Source organism: Dermacentor silvarum, chromosome 8, assembly GCF_013339745.2.
Source record: "Dermacentor silvarum isolate Dsil-2018 chromosome 8, BIME_Dsil_1.4, whole genome shotgun sequence".
NCBI classification, from domain to species: domain Eukaryota; kingdom Metazoa; phylum Arthropoda; class Arachnida; order Ixodida; family Ixodidae; genus Dermacentor; species Dermacentor silvarum.
In genome coordinates this window covers 37,333,164-37,355,521 of record NC_051161.1, presented here as the reverse complement: position 1 = coordinate 37,355,521, position 22,358 = coordinate 37,333,164, and the positions used below count along the sequence as shown (strand labels likewise).

The 22,358-nt window shown below is 47.9% G+C and overlaps 1 protein-coding gene across 1 annotated transcript in view; it reads left to right on the top strand.

Moving 5' to 3' along the window:
- LOC119461032 (protein shisa-4) overlaps positions 1-22,358 on the top strand; it is a 57,982-nt gene that overhangs the window by 32,649 nt on the left and 2,975 nt on the right. Inside the window, exons 3-6 of the mRNA XM_037722210.2 lie at positions 8,707-8,875; positions 10,725-10,849; positions 17,532-17,801; positions 21,790-21,904. Coding sequence (XP_037578138.1) covers positions 8,707-8,875; positions 10,725-10,849; positions 17,532-17,801; positions 21,790-21,904 — 679 coding nt within the window. The remainder of the gene's footprint in view (positions 1-8,706; positions 8,876-10,724; positions 10,850-17,531; positions 17,802-21,789; positions 21,905-22,358) is intronic.

Here is a 22,358-nt window from a genome sequence, read left to right as displayed (position 1 = left end):
CCGCGGCGTGGTTAGCAGCATTCGCCCGCCACTGCCACTTGCGATTCTTCAAAATTAAATTGCTTCAAAATGTATTCTGTCCGTCACGGTAAGACAATGAATGGCTCATACGCCCTTAAGCAATAGCTCATATCCACGTAAACGCTGCCTCCCCATTACGACGACAGAAGAGAAGTGAACGCTGGAATGATGAGCGGCAACGGCGCCAGCTGTGGAAGCACACGACGACGACGAACGCGGGAGCAGTGGCACGAGCGCGTACCGAGCACGAGCGCAAACCGAGGGGCGCCAACGAGCCAGCTGCGGAAGAAGACGACGACGCTCGAGCCAATGCTGATGATGATAGTTTTCTGTGGACAGGCGCTTTTTTGTTTCGCCTAGCCATATAAAGCTTCGCTTTAAAATTGGTAAGCTGTGCAAAGGAGAGTCATTGCTATTCAATGGCTGGAAATTATTTAGCGTAAGTTAGCCGGGCACTTCGTGCGTTTGCTGCAGAAACAGCGGCTTCCCTGCGGCAGAATCATTCGGAACAGTCGCCACTTCGCACCTACACATTTCTCTCTGTAGACTCCAATAAGTGCCGTTATCACTTATGCTCTGGCAGAAACGAATATTCGATAGGTTCGAATAGTGAATTCTCGCATTGAATAAAGATCAAACCGAAAAGACTGTTTGATTCGTATTCGAAATTTCAAATATTCGCACGCACCAACTTGAAATATTCAGAGCAATGACAAACTTCTACAGGAACAAACTTCTACTGCCGCTGAGGTCGCGGCAGATGCATGTCTGTTCGAACGAAGGAGCTGACTTAACGCATCGATGGATCCACATGTAATATCCAAGCTATCGCCCTTTACATACATACATACATACATACATACATACATACATACATACATACATACATACATACATACATACATACATACATACATACATACATACATACATACATACATACATACATACATACATACATACATACATACATACATACATACATACATACATACATACATACATACATACATACATACATACATACATACATACATACATACATACATACATACATACATACATACATACATACATACATACATACATACATACATACATACATACATACATACATACATACATACATACATACATACATACATACATACATACATACATACATACATACATACATACATACATACATACATACATACATACATACATACATACATACATACACACGCGCGCGCGCACGCACGCACGCACGCACGAACGCACACATTTGTGTAACAGTGACTTTATTACACGTTCCGAGCGCACTCGAGCATGCAATTCGCTGGCAGCAGCCAGGACTTAAAGACCCTTCCGAAACATCTCAGTCGAAACTGTAAAGGCGCAGAGAGTACACTAACATAGAATTCGTTGTAACAGCACACATTGGAGAAAACGTATATCCCGGAAGCCCGAGAACGTCGATAGAGCTGTTACTTAGGCGCCACGTGGCAGTCAAGTTTGTTTTGGCCGTCTGTCTCCCATGTTGTCTTATGCCCGTCGTTCGCAACACGTATATACAACGCGCGCTCACCTCCGTTTCCCACATATCTTCCGAACACCAAATTTACCGCTTTCTTCGCCGACACATCTCCCCCAAAGGGTGAAGGGGAGAAAAAGAAAACCTATAAACAAATGAAAACGCTTCTATGCAACAAAAACACGATGTGTCACTTCCTATATAGGAACAGCCTCTTCGCAACTCACTGCAGTCAAGCTAGCGGAGGCAAGACCGCGGCTTGGTGCTATAACTTGTCCGGCTCAAGCCATTTCGCGGACCGGCGATAAACACGCAAATATACAGAGTAAAAAAAGAACGGGACTGTACTAGATGGAAGCGTATTTCGTGCGACGGGTGAGCGCGCGTGCTTTCACTGTGAGCTTTCAGCCACGATTCGATGCTGCCGGCCCCTGCTGGCGGTTATTCCAGGCTTTTCGAAAGTGCTTCTCCCTTAAAGTAGACCCCCATGCAGAGAGTCCCCCCTCCCAGGGTTGTTTCCAAACTGTCGCACTAGCGTCGCCCGAAGCACACAGTGAGCGGGCGCGGTCGTCTGGAAATAAGGGGGTTTTTTGCTCCGAGGCCGACGATGCTGGGCGTGCGCTGTCCAAATATTTGCGCAAGTCTCAGCGCGGCAGAGCGCGGTTTCGGGCGCGCGCTCTCAGCCAAGACGTGGGTTCTTCCGAGGGCTCGAGTTCCTCCTATCGGTGTCGCACAGATTGCGCGAGAGCGCCCGTCAGAGCCCGGCTCGATGGCCACAAAGTGGACATCCTATAATACCGACGCGAGTTGCGGATGGTCCGGAATATACAGAATATACGGGGAGACGAAAAAAACGCGCTGCGCATTCGCAACAAGCTGGACTGGTACGCGGTGCACGTATCTTCACGTACTATGTATAAGCGCTACCATTTGTTTGCCAGCGGAGTCGCTTACGTCGCTATAGTGCCTATGTCGCTGTTTATCGTTTTTTTATTATTATTTCACCAAAATCAGTCACCAAAATCAGACATTCCTCGATAAAACGTCAGAATGGAACGTCCGCTTATACGTGTCCTCCGCATCATACTTTCGCGTCATCCGCGCGCTATATGTTACACCGTCGGGACGCACGCCTTGCTCTCTGAAAGCCGGATACGTTATTGCTGGCATCTGTTAAAGGAAACAAAGGACGTGAAACAGTTGAAGTGACGTGAATCAGGTCCCTCTCCGAGCTCGTGGCTCGTGGCCGAAATGAGAGGCGATATTACAGTGTCCGCAGCTTACTGTAGTTTATATTGGACTGTGGCTATATATAAATATACACTCTTACTGTTATTAAAAAGACAGCACATATATATCTGCTTTTTTTTTGTTCCACTCCTCATATCCAATGCGTGTTAGACGTGGACAGACATACCGACAGACATACCGCGAACTGGGTGAAGTTCACAAAGAATGCTAATCGCATTGAACGCGTTTTCTTTCCTTGAATCGAAGTTTTATTTGCCGCTTCTCGCCCCCTTTGCGGGTGCCGCTTGGCCACGTAGATTACAACTCGGGCCACCGGGTATGTATGTGCAACTGGATATGTGCCCACTGTTGGTCCATCCCCGAGAATGGGTGTGGCCACTATGACATAAGGGGCTTGGAAACCTTATATGTTATTTAGATATCAGTGGTGCCTCTCAGGGAATACACCTTCCATCGATATCCCTCCATCGACATCTCTCTATCGACAAGCATCACACATCAGCTTCGTACTACTGACACAGAAAGCTAACAGCTACGGGCAACTAGGCTACATATGCTCGCGTCATCCGCTACTGCTGCTACCTCGCTAACTCAAATAAGATTCGCGTCATTTGGATTATACAACATCGCGTTGTATCTTCGTTTTCTTTATTATTTTGACGCGAAAGCGTCAAATTGTCCATTGAGCGAAAAATCCTCGCGTCTATCGTCTATAACAACGAAACGGCATCTGAGCTTCCATTGCCATTGGCTGCGACGCCACGTCACCAGCGCGCCTCGACGGAGCAGAGCGGGCGAAAGAGAACACCTGCTGCCGCAGTAGCGCGCCAGGTGGTGCGTGAAGGGAGAGAGCTTAGCCGCGACGCCACGCAACACCGTTGCGCCATGTCACCCTCCCTCTCGGAAGCCTGTGCTATCCGCGCACTTCTTGTCCGTACAAGCTCTCGCCTGCGTTCTAACTGTGCCGCCTCGGCAAGGCCAAATCAAAACGTGCCAAGCGTCTCAACGCGCTCGCTTACCCGCGAGGAGTTATAACTAATTTGTTTCTATAAAAAAGTAACATAAAGTGAATACCGAACGACAACTTATCACTACACTCAAGCTCTTCCGGCACACAACAAGTGTAGTCTGCTTGTGTTACAACGTGCACCGTGTTGACGCGGGCTACGCGGTCAGTGCTGGTCTCGAGGTTTCTTTTCGCGAGGACCATGAATCGCCCTTGTTGCAGTGTGGGGTGCAAATCTAGCGATTGGTGACATGTCAAGCTGCGACATCGTGTCCATCTGCAAGGCAACAGGCGAGCGCATCTAGCTGTCGGTATCCGATCGGCGCCAGGATCTACGCGTTTGCGGCCGTCACTTCGCGCCGGATAATCACTACCACAGTAGAGGGTTTCAGAGTCTGTAATCCGGTAAATGCAGGCAGACGGGGGGCGTATTGCCGGATGGGTAGAGCAATGCCTCATTGGGTAGAGGCGTGAGCGTCCTGCAGGGTGCAGCCACCTGGTGGTGCAGAGCTAATATAGCAGTAACCAAGTGTATTCTACTTTTTTGCTGGTGTAAATTTTCGGCAGCAGCGTAATCGTGAACACGTTGTCTTTTTAAATGTTTAAAATGTTTTGCACTTGGTTAAGGCAATATTAGCTCTGTGTTTGGCTGGTTGAGCTCTGCGCCACCAGGTCGCTGCACCGTACAGGCCGCTCACATTTATGCCTCCGCCCATCCGTCAAAACGCTCAGTTCCCTGTTCTTACCGGAATACCAGACACGCTCGGCGCTGCGACGCTGCTTGTATAGCTCTCGCTGGGGATCAACGGTCAGGCGACTAGCCGAGAGGTTAGAGAGGCTACGCGCGCTGGCTACAAGACACCGGAAGTAGACGACATGACGTCACATGATGACGCAGAGCCACTGAAAGTGGAGCTTAGCCCCGATCGCTCGGAGAAAGAGTTGAGGAGGAAAAGTATGGCTAGGGAGGAGGGTAACTTGTAATCGTCCGTAGCTCTCTTAATATGAGGCGCTTCATTTAAATTCAAATGTTTTACTGTAGCTGTACCCTACGCGTCTACAAATTTTGGCCAAACCGTTCCAGGGACCCTTTAACTCTAACCAGGAAAAGGGGCCATCCTCTAATATATGGGTCAGATGACGTTTTGCTCTCGTTTCTTGAAATACACAAAACATATAAGGCAGGAAAGCCATTTTCTAGAGCAGAAGACCTCACAAAGGTTTGGTAGTTGTCCCTCTGCCAAGCATTTGTCCGGTCATCTCCGGCACGTATCAAAAGTTGCCGGTCAGTTCATCTTTCAGGAGGGAGCCACACATTCCGGCGGTGTGGCAACGTTTCTCCTCACGTATACAGTATATCTATAGAGGGGGCGTCGACTGGATATTTCAGATTCGTTTCATCGTAAATAAGCCCGGCGCAGGGCTTTCATCTGCACACGCCTCCTCCGAAAATTGCACCATAAGGTGACCCGCGCTTCACGCTGAGAAAGTTTCTGGGAACGAACGGCGCCGTTTCGTAACTCCCTCTTCTCTTTCTTTCTTTTACGCCTTCGCGGCTTCACCACGAAACTAAAGCTGCGTCTTCGTGCAGTCGTAGGCATGGACCGAATCACCGAGTTGCTATTCTTATTCTATTTTCTTTCATCTGTTTATTTTCTGAGACGCGACCGGCAACCCATTCGAGGGACAAGGGAGTGGCGACGTCGAATCCAAGCGCACCGCACGGAAGAGCCATAAGAGGGGCTATAAGGACTCATCACCTCCAGATGTCGCCACCCACCCACGCACACCCACACACACGCACACACTGTCACGCAGACACACACTCAAGCCTTTCCCTTCCTTTCTTCCCGGGGACAGAACGCAGAGATAAACAGAAGAGAGCAATAATGACGGAGTGGAAACGAAATTACCGCCAGGGAAACGCGAACAGCTGCCAAGCTTCGCGGCAGCGTAGCCTGAGAGGCTTCAACGTAACGCCAGTAGGCAGTGGAGAGAGACAGAAGGCAAGGAAGATAGAAAATAAAGTCGGGTTTCGAGAGCCCCGACGAAGCCCATAAGAGACGCGGAGAAGTATAAACTCGACGAAAAAAAACAATGGCGTCGCAACGCGGCCTGCCACGGCCGGCAGGAGGCAGCAGTGGCGACAGCACCAGAAGAGCTTCGGGGCGAGCGAGAAAACAGGTCGCGGGGAGACAGGGACGAAAGTATAGTAGCCGGGAAAAGAAACAAAAGGGAGTCCCGGGGAAGCGGCTCGGTACGAACATACAGACAAGAGCTCGGGAAGCCTCAGGACAGGATAATAACGACGTTAAGGATCCTTCTGCCGGCCACACAACACTGGGAGGAAAAGACGGGCAGAACTATTCTAGGGACCATAGCAAAACTGACAAAACACAGCTGGCGCGCGCGCCCCCCCTGGCGGATAAGGGAGAGCCGCTCGCATCCGAAAAGGAAAAAAAAAAATAATAAGAGCCAGCCGCATTACGAGCTTGGAACAGACATCAAGGTGCGACCGGATTGGCTGCAAGTAACGGGGGACGTGGGCGGGCATATATCACGCAGGGAAAAGCCAGTTGCTGCATTTTTATCCGTTGCCTAGGCGATATTGAAGCCTAGCTCGTCCGTGTACCGTACTCTGGTGTTTCGGTAAATGCGTGCAGCATTCCTGGAAGTTGGCGTTGGAGGTAGCTAATATGACGGCCGCTCCATCGAAACGCTAATGTATATTATGGATGCCTAGTTGACCAAGCCGCTCGCACGTAGGAACGAATAGGAGCCGAGAAGTCGGCTAATTATATATGCCTAGAACACATTCAAAAGTTACGAGTCGTAGTTTGGCCCTACCAAAAGTTTATGGTCATAAGTCCTGGCATACGTTGTGGGCTCATTTACAAGTAAACCTTATGACCGTGCATGTCCTTATCATGATAGAGTTAAGTTGTTTGTACAATGTGAGCAAAAATATCACCAGTTATCTTGTTGTTGTTGTTGTTGTTGTTGTTGTTGTTGTTGTTGTCGTCGTCGTCGTCGTCGTCGTCGTCGTTCTTGTTGAAATGAAAAAAGAGAGCGATTTAGTCACATACAAAGATGACGGCTACTCCTTTTCACGCAATAGTAATATAATGAGACAATTGTCACTTTCGCCTGAAGGCGAAGCATTGCAAGCGATAACAAGGTTTAGCGTTGCGCTAAAAGTGGCTCAGAACGCTGACGGGACGGGGAGCGTCGCTAAAGTCATTGCAAGCGTCGAACCCCGATGGTGCACGACATGAGACTGAAGGACAATCGTCTCCGTTTGTCAGCGCCCAAGGAACGGATTAGGTAGATTTATCCTGACGTTTCCTGTCCATTCCGCTCAGACCAGTTTATGTACCATAGTATACGGTATTCACACAGGTAGCGTCTTATTAGGAACGCTGATGTGTGTGCGCGCAACGTTCACGCCCGCAGCGGAGCCCCGGGCTCCTGCAAAGATGGTGATGCTGATGATTTATTGGCATCCCCTTTGAAACGGGGCGGCGATCAATAGTCACCTAGCCTGCTTGATTTATTCAGGTATACTATACATGTTCTTTATCTAGCATTATATACCTCTCATTATTCCTTTTCTTTCTCAAAAATTTACCGTGCAGCGCTACCTATGACTTTAAGAGATCAGGTCGTATCCATCTTTTCCCTACTTTTTTTCCACCAGTGTCTCTTGCTTATCTCAACGGCGGATCTGTTGATGTTTCCTTCCTCGTTGAACCCAAGCGCTTCTAGGAGTTGCACGTTACCTACGGTTCTCGCTGGGTGGATCCCGTCGCATTCGATTACGATGTGCTGAGTGGTCTCTGGATCTTTACTGCAGCGTACACATGCATCATCTAGTTCCGAATATTTGCCCCGGTATGATTTGGTCCTTAGGCAACCGGCTCGAGCCTCAAATAGCAAGGCACTGCCCTTTGTGTTATCGTACAGATTTTGCCTTCTAATTTCTTTCTTCTCATTCTAGCAAATCTCCATTGCCCTTTTTGTTTCCATTATTTGCATGCAATTCACGGTCTCTATTTCTCTCACTTTCTTTCTGGTGACTCCTGGTTGTCTATTTACAGTTTCTATTATCCTGTATTTGGTTGCCAACTTATGCACTTTAGCCGCCCATTTATTTTCATCCATGTTCCTGAGACTTTCTTCAAAACTAATTTTGCTCTGTGCTTTTCTGACTTCGAAAGAGGCCCAACCCATGTCACCCTGCACTGCCTCATTTGTGGTATTACTGTGGGCTCCCAAAGCCAACCGGCCGACTGATCTTTGGTTAACCGAGTGAAAATAGCGCCACGGTGCGTCCACTTGGCTGCGTCGGTTTTTCTTTCTTTTTTTTTTTTCAGCTAAATGCATTGCACGTCTCATTGTTCTCCACGCGCGGGCCGAACATGCGCCGTCGATACCAGTACGGCACGACGACGCCCCAGGCGCGAACATGCCTCGAGTATCCGTATAATAAAACACCTCAGCGAGGTAACAGCGCCTGACAGCAAGTAACAATAATGAATGCAGCGAGTTAGACATCCCATATACTTCATAGAAAGGCGTTCATAAATGTCCTATAGACTTCGCAAAAGCACCTCTATATGCTTCCTGTTGGACGTCAACATGGCAATCTTTTGTAAGATATGGGTCTTTACTGTCGTCGTGGTGTGTGAACGATGGTTACCGTTCTTCCTGTGCGCAGTGCCGAGCACCGAGTTAGACGTAATATAGACTTCATAGAAAGACGTCCATAAACATCCTACAGACTTCGCAAAAGACGTCTATAAGCTTTCTATAGACCTTCAATATCTCGTAAGGTAAAGGTATAGTACAGGTCTATAGGTATAGATCCTGCCGTCGTGCTGCGTGAATGATGGTTACCGTTCTTCATGCGCAGTGCTGAGCGCCGAGTACTGCTACGGCTACACGGACAAGTTCGGCAAATGGAACAACGGGTTCCAGTGCCCGGCGCAGAGCAGCGGCGAGCCCGTCTACTGCTGTGGGACAGCCACCGAGCCATACTGTTGCCGAAAGAAGGAGGACGAGCCACCGGCACCGGCGCACGAGTACGTGCATCGCTGTGCTTCATTTTTCAGCTTCATCTAAAAGGAACGCTAAAGGCAGATATTAACTCAAGCTGTAGGGATATATTATTCAAGATGTCTAAAGCGTCACTTTTACCAAGAGCTTTGTTAAGCGAAAAAACGACGTGAACATAGGACAGGTTTGGCGCCGCCACTGTGAAAATGCGGTACCGACCCTCACGGTCCATTGCCTCCGAGATTCAGTGGCGCGCAGTCTCGGAAGCCATGCATGACGTAATATATGCCTCTTTATATTGAATAACGGTCTTGGAGGCCATGCATGGTGTAACACATGTCTTTTATAATGAAACAGAGAGAGATAAGGAAAGACAGGGGCGTTGACCAGGTTGCACGTGGTTGGCTACCCTACCCTATAGGAGAGGTACACGGGTAGAAAAAGTGGAAAGCAATAACAAGTGGTGCCTATACGCACAAACAGTGTACATCGCGTAATCCTTAATTCACCCCTCTGTCAGCGCTATTTCCCGCAGTGCCGCGCCCTCTCTGCGTATGCCTCTAAAGGATTTGTGAAACAAAAACAACAGAGGCCGACGGAGCATTATTTTTTAGACCAGACCTTGCCTGATGAGACGCCTCAGAGACGCAGCAGAGCTGCCGTGGATGTTGTAGCAGCAGAGCTGGCGGGAAAATATCCCGCCGCTCGTCGACCTCTCCGTCCAGCACGCGTCGCCTCAGGATGTTCTTGACAGAAACTACCTAGAGAAGCGAAATAATGGAGAAGTACGGATACACTTGCTCAGAATACTGTGCTTCACCCCCCCCCCCCCCCCCATCACTCCCGTCTCTGAGTGACGAAACATCATAACAGTACAACCTTGACAACATGTCCGCAAAGGATGGAAGCGAAACTATCATACGATGAGAAACAGGACTAAACCAGTGCCGACAGAACTAAGAGACATTTGCGTAAAAACTGAACAAATTGGACTTTAAAATCAAGCGTTCAGATTAGTGCCCGTTTTGCGAAACGATTAAGGAGCACGACACTTCGTAGTACACTGGAGGAAAAACAAGAAGTTGGGCAAAGTGCAACCAATCAGAAAGTTTTCGCATAGCACTATATGCTACAAGCACCATAAAGCACTTCAGAGGAAATTAACCTCTTTTTTGTTGGAAACTTGCCACACAGAGCATAATATAGTTGCCCAGTTTTTCATGCCCCATTTCAGAAGACGGACATTATTCGGTCGGACATCTTGGTATAGGACTACGCAGGATAATGGATGGAGAGCCCTCCAGAAAAAACGCATACGTCACCAAACTGCTGAACGTTGGGTACCGTGTCACGGCTGCATTGTCCTGCGACTAAAAAGTCTAACTTAGCTCTAACTCGCCATGTAGGGAATATATAGTCACATGACGTACCGTACGCCATATTGTTGTCCTTATCACAGCTTCCACAGTGCTATATACTGGAGACAAACTGATCGACATAACGCCCATCTTTTCACCGTGATGGCTGTACAACACTATGGTGGCCTCGACGACGTCAGTGCATATCTCTTTCGTTTTGCACAGCTACTTTCCAACTCCGAACCTTCATTTTTATACGCTTGGTCCCCAGCAGGCGCTCGCAAATGTATGCACTTTCCATTCTTCCCTAATATTTCCCTTCTCATGCATTGCATAATGTTGCCGATAATGTTTGCTTGTTTGTTTGTGTTTTATTAGTGTTTCCTCTTGCATCTTTCTCTTCCTCTCCTTAACACTCATCATGGATTTCAATGCCCTTGAGTTCCTAAAACTCTCCTGAAGGACCCGCGGAAAGCGCATCCAGTAAGTGAGCTTGCTCACTCTCTCTCACTTGCAGCCAGACGCTTCTTCTGGGCGTGGCCCTGGGCACGCTGCTGGTGGTGGCGCTACTAGCCCTGGGCGCCTGCCTGCTATGCCGCCGCCGGATGGCGCACAAGAACAGGCACCAGACCATCAACGGAGGTACGCCTACACAACTATTACGCGTTACAGCACGAAACCCTCAAGCAAAAGAAGATATTAGTTCGATTCAGAAAAGGTGCACGGCACCACAAACGAAAAGGTGCAGGTGGTGCCATTTATGGTGCGCCAGGTTGCACCCACTCACTGCAAGGTTCAAAGGTGCACTGCACCACGGCGGCACCTTGCCTTGCACCCCGTGCAATCGAGCACAGGGGTGCAGGGTGCAGCGCTGCACCTCGGGGAATCGAAGGCCTAGGTGCAGTGCACCGTTAATAGGCGCAGAAGGTGCTTGGCTCAGTCTAATAAACCTAAGGTGACGCATAAAAGGCACCGAGTGCACCACACGTTTCTTGAAGTTCAGTCGCTCAGCGCATGTCTGACTCTCCACGATGCCCACTGACCAAAGCACACTGCTTCGCGTAGGTCATTTACCTTCGGGTCAATTGCCTGAATAATTACTGTCCAGCCATCTTGTAATCTACAGTTATCTTCTTGCCTCTCCATTATTCACCCCCGTCACCAACACCTTCTTAACGGTTCCCTCAACGCGTCTTGCAGAAAGAATTTTTCAAACCGGTTAAGAGAAATTGAACTGCCACGCCGCCATGCTGCCAGGGGGCGACTTTCACTGCCAAAATAGACTCTCGGTCTCTCCCTTCGTCTCGACTATCGTCCGCGAGTGATATTCCTTGTTAAACATTAAGTAGCCAGCGCTCGGTCCTGTGGCTGTTTTTGCTGTGCCCTGTGTCACGCTGTTTAAAGCTGCTGTTTAACAAAATAATATACCAACCGGCTCAAGTGAACTAGAGCACTGCACGGGCAGATTTTTGCGGCCCGGGCCCGGCCCGGGCCCGTTTTTACATTGGGCGGCCCGCCCGAGCCCGATCAAAACTTTTATGGCGAGACCCGGGCCCGGCCCGGGCCCGGAAATAATCTACGTTACCCGCCCGGCCCGGCCCGCCACCCCTTTACCTTAAGCCCGAGCCCGGCCCGAGCCCGACACGAAACCGGCCCGAACCCGGCCCGAGACCGAAAAATACATGTTTTTCAGAGTTGAGAAGCCCGAGAATAACTCGAAGAAAGCCCGAGCCCGGCCCGGGCCCGGGTCAAAAAGCACACGCCGTGCCCGAGCCCGGCCCGAGCCCGTGAAAGAACTCCTCTACCCGGCCCGGCCCGGCCCGTGGGCCGGGCCGGGCCCGGGCTTTCGGGTAAGCCCGAGCCCGTGCAGTGTGAACACGCTGTTGACATTCCTCCCCTAGGGACCGCGTCACGTTTACGCCACGAATCTCGATCCCCTCCTTTCTCTTTCTTCATTTTCCTTTTATTTCTAAAAAAAAGAGGAAGAAAAAAACGCTCGCTTTTTGATGCACAGTGCATGCCGCGAAGTCCACGTGCGGCGCGTTTGTGAACATATATTCAGTCAAAAATAAAGAGTTTAGCGTGTCCGGTATTCGGGTAAACGCAGGCGGACTGGGCGTTTAACCGGTGAGGCGGAAGCGTAAACGTGAGCCGCCTGCACGGTGCAGCCACCTGGTGGCGCAGAGCTCAACCAGACAAACCCATTTAATATTGCAGTAACCAAGTGTATTTCACATGACGCCGGTTCCATTCCGCCCAGCACCGGAGAAATTTATTATTCTTTTTTGTCATTCAAGAGGGGCACATATACCTACTGGCACATACCTAGTGACCCATTAAGGTGGCGTCAAGAGGTTCATTGAAGAGCGACACATGCCCTGCGTCCCATACTCAGTGACCCAAGTTGGTGCGATGGTTGGTTTCGAACCGTGGTTTCCATCAGCAGAGCAGCCAAGTGCTCTGCCCATTAGAATAGGGGTTCCAGACATTCTGGGGAGGCAGGCGGAGTTCCCCAGGGCCAGAAAGTTCGGGAACCCCTGCATTCGACCACGGACTACCCAGTGACCCAAGTTGGCGGGTAAACGGTTAGATACCAAGAAAGACAGGCAGAAAGATAGGCACCGGAAAGGGCGTGAAGCATTCCAAGAAAAGTAATCGCATTAAAATATGCGGGTGTCACGCATACGATTATCAAATAGTAAAACAACACAGGGCAGTGAACACAAGGCAAGAGTAGTGCGTGCGACCTTGATACTCCAGCAGGTATAGCGGCAGCTACACTCTAAAAACAGTTGCACCCTTTGGGGTGCATTTTTGCCACACAACAATAATCGTCATCTGCCTTGCTTGCGTTTCCTATCTTGAAAACTCTGCACTTGCTACTTTCCTGTCGAAAACGCTGTGTCACGCTGATAACGCTCTTGTCGCTCGTGACCGAGAAGTGCCGGGCGCACAGCGTTAAAGAAAGGAAAGCCACGCAAGTCAGATGACGATTATTGTTCTGTGGCAAAAATACGCCCCAAAGGGTGCAACTGTTTTTAGAGTGTACCTTGAGAGAAAGTGGTTACGGGCTTTCGTGTGAAATTTCAGTGTTTTTTGCGCCATGTAGAGGTTTGGTGCTTTGTAGACAACAATCGCCAGCGTGTGATCAACGCACCGCGCTTGTCTTCTTGCAATGCCCAAACCTGCACAATAAGAACGAATTACACCCTAAAGGGTCGGAAAAGATGACGAGACACCCTTTTTGCACCCTTACTTTCACTGAACTGTTCGAAATGGGTGCATTCGCTAGCAGAAGATCCTTAGTGCACCCTTTCATTAATTTCAGGGCGCTAGAAGGGTGTTTTGTGCTAAACAAACACCGTGCGAAATTCAAGGGTGTTAGGGCACTTCATTTTAAGTAAGTAAAAAGCCATAAGTGTGTATTTCCCAGCCGCTCGGGTGAAGTCATTCATCGAGCACGCCGTATTCCCATAGTAGGCTACGGATATCAACCTGCTACTTCATGTAAACAGCATCGAAGGTGTTGAGGTGGAAATACACAGCTTTTCCATTTATTTCGTACGTCGTCTCTTGCTTTTTATCACTGTCTTCGTTTTTCAGCGCGGTGTTGTTTTACAGATAACCTGCCAATCGTCAGCGAACATAAGCGCGTCGATCAGCCAATCATAGTTCTTCATGCGCGTGTTCTTTCTTGTGTAACATCGGGGAGAGCGCATGCAATATTGTGCGCAGTATTCGTTGCGCGATTTCATGTAGTGTCGATTGGAATACACTTCGCAAGTGCACACGGAGCAATTTTCCACCGCTAAAAACACATCATTTATTGGGGAGGTAGCGCGCCGCTGGTCGTCAAGTGGAAATACAACTACTTTGTCCTCTCCCCTCCTTGTTGCCTTTCACATCTTGCTGCTAGCTTCGCCTTAATTGTTTCACCTTGCTGCTGAATTAAAGATAAAATGATGCAATGAAGAGCGTGGCGTCAGCTTATCAGAGCAGCTAGAGGCGCTACTGCACTCTTAAAGTGCTGTATCATTGCCTGCTGCTGCGTCGGCGGAGTGGTCGAGCCGTAACACTTCCGACTCGCAATCTATGTATGGTCAAAAGTTAGATTCCAGGCTGCGCGTCTTTTTTTTTTTTTTTTCGCTTATTTTTTCTTTATAAACGTCTCGGGAAACACTTCGGAACTACTTCTGCGGACTTCCGAAGTACTAGCGTAGTAATCGAACAAAATATGTCGCTGCAAAAAATAGAACGTAGTGCGCATTTTGGCAAAACACGCATTGAGAGAAAGGGTACGTACCATTCAAAAAAAAAAAAAAAAAAAAATCACCCTTTCAAATGGGTGCATTGGGTCCCCTCAAGACCCTTTTCTATGGGTGTAAGGGGGCGAGTTATACATATACAAAAACACCCTTAAGGGCGCAATTTTTCCTTAGTGTATGGTAAGGGGCCCTTTAAAGTATAAAAACCGCATTCACGCGATCTTGCGCGGGACAGCGACAAGCGACGCGATGGAGATGGCTGTCGCGGTCGCTCGTCGCCTGCAAGTCGTACCGCATGCGAGCGACGACCTTGAGCGACGTCTCCCCGGTGTTGCCGGTGTGAGGGCAGCAAATAATCGCCGAAACTGGCGTGACGCGTGCTTTATTAATTTAAGTTGATGTGTTTTAGTGTAAAAAGCAGCATAAATATTTCTAAAGGTCTTGCACTACGTTATTATCCTTGCACGTATCAAAATCTAGTCGTTTGCTCGTTCCGTGCGACAATCGGTAGTGCTTGACTGTATATCCAGTTCCGGCTTCGCGCTATTGGCTAGTCGCTCATAGAACTTCCGGGCGACGAGCGACGAATTCTAGATTTCTAGAACCGAGCGATTGAGCGAAAAGACCAAGCGATCTGTTCGCGCGACGGCCCGTTTCGTCGCTCGTCGCCGTCGCGCACAAAATTGCGTGAATGCGGTTTGGGCTAACCCCTTCCAGCCTGTTGTCGCGATTTCGCGACGTACCAAATCAGTAGTCATCCAGCAAAAAATAAATAAAAAATGTCGGCTTGTTATCATCTCCGACTCGGAAACATTCTCACGTGGCTGCATCCATTCAGGTGTAGAAAAGCAGTACTGGTCTGCAATACTGGCTGTTTTACAGGCTGCTATAACATTCGAGACGGTTAGCCTGCCGATTCGGAGTTCGTGCGATGCGTACATGTGCGGATATAAGGCAGTATTTCGTACTGAAAAATCCCATTTCAATGTGTGCGTTTTTTTTTTCTTCTATTCTTTTTTCTGTAACTACGCCATAAATTTAATCCAAAAGTTCCAAGTGCTGCGGCAGCAATTTTGCATGTTCTAACCCCACATAAGAGCATTTATTTCTCGTGAGCCAATAAAATCAGGCCTACGGTTAAGAGTTGAGAGTGACCTGCCTTCCACTAATATTATTGTGAAGTTACCTTTGTTTTACGGTTCACTGACGCACATTAGGGGGAACGGGGGTAGGGGTTGATGTTGATGCACGCTAATACCTGCGCATTACGTACTGCGTGCGGTCCGGAACTCACAGAATAGATCTCGAGATGCGTTCCGAGGACTGATGCACGCTAATACCGCGCATACGTTCTGCGTGCGGTCCGGAACTCACAGAATAGATCTCGAGATGCGTTCCGAGGACGTCGATTTCTGACAGCTAATTCTCTCCAGCAATGTTTTCGACTGGGAAAAAAAAAAAAAAAAAAAAAAAGACGAGCTCAATAAAAGAAAAAAAAAGCACGATCGTCTGCAGCGTTAATTATCTTCATAAATAATACGTGCCCATTAACGTGCCACGCTAAGCTATGCTGCAATCTGCCTGAGCTATATGTATTATGATCTTACTTATGGATCTGCTCGATCCCCACCCCTCTAAAAAAAAAAAAAAAAATGTCGAGACGCTAACGGTGGCCCGCTAGCCCGCTTTCGAAAGAAAAAAAAAAAAAAAGTTGCCGCAGTTCTTGCCCTTTTCAGATTTATCTCTGTTTTCGATCTCCCGTTTCTTGTTTCTGCCTGTATTCGCGGCCACGCAGCTTCAAAAACATCGCAGGCTTCGAAGCGGATACCATGCATACGCCGCAGATGGAAGGTTACCTTAGTTTGAAGCCGGTCTGGAAGTTCTAAGAAAGAGGCTCGCCGCTATCAACCGCAAAAACACTCTTTTCATAAGACAAAAAGCAACGCGTTCTCGTGAACCATGCGTCCCTTGATTACACTCAGCCTGTCACGCTGCACTTATATATATTCACAAGCTTCGTCCTGGCCCTTATTGCTTCAGCAAGAGTGGAGCGCAGTTCATCCCGAACCACTCACTCTTGCTGCATGCAGTTCAATGGGCAATTTAAGACCTCAAGTCCACATCAAAGTGTCATTAAGGTTGTTCAGTCAGCTTAAGAGCATCGGCGAACAAAACAAGCATTCATTTATAAAGCAGAGCAACCGCTTTTAACGTAAAATTTTGAACCAATGCCACTCATCTCCGACCCATTTCGCCTTTTTTTTTACTACTTCTTCCTTCAAGTATCTTCCTTTTCCATTCTAGTGACCGCACGTCTCGAGTTATCGCGATCATTATACCGTGGTTCCCCTCTTTTGATGTCTTCTCCGCACAGTCCACTCGTGCTGCCGTGAAGCTACACCGCCGCGCACCACGAGTGCCACCAGGAGCACAAAAAATAACGAGCTTCGATTGATTTCGAAACGCATGGTAGCGGTCCTAAAAAGATCTTCGAGTGCAACTATCTCGAATTTTCCCGAACATCAATATAATAATTCCCTTGCTTTAAGACGAGGGAGATGGAGACGGCCGAACGGTGATGCCACGGACTATCTTGCTCTCAGTGAAGGCAACGCCACTCGTACCACATTTACTGCTCAAGCCCCTAATTACCTCAGAAAGGAAGAAATAAAGAAGAGTTCAAAACCTTGTTCATGCTTTCTTATAGATTTATTTTTACTGACACAATTCGACAAGACTTATATTCCGAACGAAGGCTGTGGATACCCGCGGCTAGCAAGCATTCGCAGCGATACTCACAAGTTCGCGGATACGTAAAGCCTCGCAAAGCTTTGAAAATGTAACGTTACAAAGCAACACGCAGGCTAGGAGAGACCCCGTAGTAGACAAGTGCACCCGAATCTTAATGAGCACCTGACCTGCATCGAACGCTTTTAACATTCCAAAAACGTATTCTTAACGTTCCAGAACTTTTTGGCACTTCACGTCGCTCCCCGTGTGCAATTGTTTGTCAGTATGCGAATAAAACTGCAATGCTCCCTCTCGTGTGCTCGTTTCAGGCCCCATCTACAGGATGCACTGCGGCAGCTCCAGTGCGAACACCTACTCCTTCTCGGGCCATGACAGCGGTGCAACTACCCCTGGCACCATGCCTTCCGGCGGCGGCGGCGTCACAGGAGGTGGTGGTGCACCCGTTGCCCCTGGAAACTGCCACCAGCACACGGCATCCGATCGCGGCGCCCTACCGGAGCCGTTCAGCGAAATGGAGCCGCCCCCGCCGCCTCCGCGCGACATCTCGAGCTTCAGCGGACTCCTCACACCATGTCCCGGTGAGTTGCGGGTCTTTAAACGTACGCACGGTTCGCGAAAGGTTACTAAACATAAGCTCAGGGTTCATTACGGCGAAAGCTTTATATATGTCTCCTCGTTCAGTCGACCTTCAAAGTTCTTGAGCGAAAACGCGTCGACGACACGAAAGGTACAAAAACTATTATCAATGGCTCATACCCCGTGAGCACTCATTCCCCCGTAAGCAAGCAAGATTTAAGATGGATAAAGCGAATTAAGTGGATGACTAGGCGAATTAAGTGGATGACTCGGGGGAGTTACAGGCAATCAAATTATATTGATTACTAAGTGATTTCAGAGGATGACTAAGCGAATTAAGTGGATGATTAAACGAATGAAGAGGATGACTAAGCAAATTAGACTAATCAAATTAAGAAGATGACTCAGCGAATTAAGAGGAATGACTAGGCAAAGTAGACAAAGCAAATTAAGGGGGATGACTAAGCTAATTAAGAGGATGAGTAGCACAGTAGACAAACCGAAGTAAGGGGGATGTGTACATCATGTGTCCGTCTTTAATGCATCGGCCATTGGGCGTTCGCCTTCAAGTTGTCTTAGGGACCCTGTGAACTTTCCTAACCCTCCGAGGTGACTCAGTGGCTATGGTGTTTTGCTGCTAAGTACGAGTTCGCGAGTTCAAGTCCCAGCTGCGGCGACCGCCAACCGATGGGTGTCGGGACGCAAAAGCGCTTGTGAACTGTACTTCTGGTGCCCGTTAAAATAACCTCAGTTGGTTGAAGTTAACTTGAAGGCCCCCAACTGCGGCGCACACATCTTAGCCTGTGAATTGCTCGGGGACGTTAGGTCTAATATTTAATTTTCTGATACCCGTTATATATATATTATTATTATTTTACAAACTGTAGATATCGCTTATCGTACATTCATGCATGAGATAAGTTTGATAGAAAACTGACGGCGCTTGTCAGCACCTAATGTCAAAATTTTTTGCTTGTACAAACATAGTTTCGTGTATGTGGAAGCCTACGTGTAAGTGTGATTGACACACTGAAAGCCTGCACTCTACTACATTATTTTACCGAGAAACTACAGCTTATTACGTAGGACGATTGTGTGACTATGCTGCACAGGTACTACCACTGAACTGGGTGCAGTTATCGGACACATGCTCATGTTTGTCTGCCCTCTGAGTGTGTGCGTGTAGCGATATATGTTCGCGGCAGGGTGTCCCACCGAACTGAAATTGAACCCAAACCAGAACCGAACCGATATTTCTTCCGACATCTTGAAACTGTATCCGAACAAGAACTTCTTGGAGGAACCGTTCCGGACCGACTCATCCACAAGTTCAACCGAGGGTCGTCGTTGCTGAAGTTCTACTACCATGCATGCCGCTGCGCTGACAAGAGCAGACGACACCTCTAGCGTCAGTCTGAGTTCGGCACAGCGCGCGCACAGTTAACACCAGCAACCCGCCGTGGTTGCTCAGTGGCTATGGTGTTGGGCTGCTGAGCACGAGGTTGCGGGATCAAATCCCGGCCACGGCGGCCGCATTTCGATGGGGGCGAAATGCGAAAACACCCGTGTACTTAGATTTAGGTGCACGTTAAAGAACCCCAGGTGGTCCAAATTTCCGGAGTCCCCCACTACGGCGTGCCTCATAATCAGAACTGGTTTTGGCACGTAAAACCCCATAATTTAGTTAACACCAGCATGCGAGTGTGACGTCGCACACCCAGACAGGACAATGTTCACGCTCCCCTAACTACAGTCCTTATGCTTCTCTTTTGACAGCTGTATTTTAAATTTTACATGCCAAAAACCACGACCTGATTATGAGGCACGTTGTATAGCGGGGGACTCCGGGTGAACTTCAAAATTCTTTAATGTGCACCTAATAGATGGTACGCGGGCGTTTTTGCATTTCGCCTCCATCAAAATGCGGCCGCTGCGGCCGTGATTAGATCCCGCGACTTCGTGCTTAGCAGCACAATGCCATAACCGGTAAGCCACCCCAGCGGGTGACAGCTGTATGCACAACGATAAATTATCACAACTGCACAAAACAAGAGTTTTTATAGACATTTCAAATAGACTGCTATAAATTTAACCCCAAGTAGCGATTGTTCATATAAAAAGTATCAAAATTTATGTCGAGAATTCATTGAGCCCTGTCCACAGACAAGCCTATAGAAATTACCTATGGATAGTACGTAAACAATAGTCAACAAAAATTGTAAGGCATAAGTCGATAGACTGGTCTATAGTAATTGCCTACAGACAGTCTATATACATTTGTGTATATGCATTTTATAGACAAGTTTACAATAAAGTGTGAGACCGTAGGTCCTTTTACTGTCTACAGACTAGTCCAATAATTTGCCATAAGAGGTGTGTTCAAAAAGAAACCGAACTTTTATAACACCTTTACTGCTTATGGTACAACATTTCAAAGTAGTCCCCTTCAAAGTAGTCCCCTCTACTGGCAATGCGCTCTTCCCATCTCTTCTTCTATTGTTGGAAAGCCTCCTGGAACGCACTTTCTGGAATGGCACGCAGGTATCTTCTCACATTGTCCTGGATCTCCTCTACGGTTTGGAAACAACGTCCTTTCAAGGTGGTTTTCAGCTTGGGGAATAGAAAAAAAGTCTGCTGGTACTAGGTCCGGAGAATATGGTGGGTGGGGCACAACGGGAGTGTGGTGTTTCGCTAAGTAGATTCAGACAAGGAGCGACGCGTGAGCCGGGGCATTGTCATGATGCAACATCCAAGCCCGATTTTCCCACAATTCAAGCCTCTTACTGCGCACCGAATCTCTCAAATGTGCTAGGATTCCCTGGTAAACTTCTTTGTTTACTGTCTGACCATGTGGCACAAATTCCTGATGGACAATGCCTTTGCAGTCAAAAAACACAACCAACATCACCTTAATTTTTGAACGACTCATGCGTGCTTTTTTTGGACGAGGAGAACCTTTGGCCACCTACTGCGATGACTGCACTTTCGTTTCAATATCATAGCCATAAACCCATGCCTGGGTTCTTAAGAAAGTTTTTATCATCATTGGCAGTGGCGAGCAGTTCCTGGCTGATTTCAACACGGGTCTGCTTCTGTTCGTAAGTCAACAAACGTGGCACGAATTTTGCACTGACATGACGCATCCCAAGTTTGTCGCGCAAAATTTCATGACATGATGTGTGTGTGTGTGTGCGTGCATGCGTGCATGCGTCCCACCCCAGTGCAGGGTAGCAAACCGGAAACTCACATCTGGTAAACCTCCCTGCCTTTCCTCTCGCTCTCTCTCCCTCCCCGCTTTCAGTTTGCCTAGTTCGCACCGTTTGATCGCGTGTCATACATGAGCTATTTTGCTTCATTTCCTATAGTATGTCCAACTTGCTATCAACTTTCTCAATGCAACGGAGGCAAAAAATTGGAAGGGACACGGTAACGCACTGAACCTTCTTGGCACGGGGCGCCACGACGCCCACTGAATGTACCGATTCCGACATGTCTAAATAGAACAGAGCATGGGGCCTCATTCTTGTAAATTATTTTCACATTAATGCCCGTTTAAATAAAACGGTCCTCTGTAATTCCACGCAATGTCCAAGCGAACTAGATTTTGCCTAAGCACCGCGCATTTTCCGGAAACCAGAGGCAAGCGAATATTCTTTCTTTTCTCTCTCTCTCTGCAAACTAGTTTGAACCAACTTTAGCCGATTCAAACTTAAAATTTTTGCTTTTGAGCAGAACTTCAACCAAACGGAAAAGCATGAACCCCAACAGACCCCGAAAAAGTTTTGATTCGACAACCTGGTTTGTGCTACAATATCCTGTTTTGCGCATCATCGATGTATGAATACCTTTAAAAAGAGGCAGCCACGGTGTAGCAGTTAAGATGTGCCGAATGTTATCTAAATCTCACTTTTTTTTCTTTCTATTTTGGGGAAATGCCAGTCGAGATCAAAATGCTAACTCGTGTCAAACCCATCTTGTTTGCTCTTTCAGCAGGTGGGCTTCACTACAATGGCCCGATGCCGCACATGGAGCCACCGCCTCCGTACCAAGTGGAGAGCCCTCATTCGACGCTGCTAGTGCGGACCATACCCAGCGACGCATCTAAGTAAGCCCATTTTCTTTGATGAAGAAAAAATGGAGATCCGTGTGGAAGGCGAATTCTGCCGAAAATTAGCTTTGCGTACTATGCACACAAAGCTAACTGCTAACTGTGCAAGTTTAGCGGTCGGTTTCTATTGAATTTGGAATTTGCTAACTCAAGAAGCACAAACCAAAATAACTAAATAAATTCACGACGCAAGGTAAAAAAATAGAGGAATAGGAACAAACCATGTGCTCTCATCATACTTTTCAGCTTTCTTTTTTTTTTTTTGTCAAGTCTTTCGTTTTACAACGTTTTCTTGAAAGAATGCACTTCTCGTCAAAACGGCAACATAATTACGCAGTAATTATTGAAGCGTCATGAGTCAGTCCATGCAACAGTATGAATGCCTGATTGCGTGAAAAAAAAAATTAAGTTGAAAAAGGATTGCAAGCAAAGTGATGAAATAGAAATACAA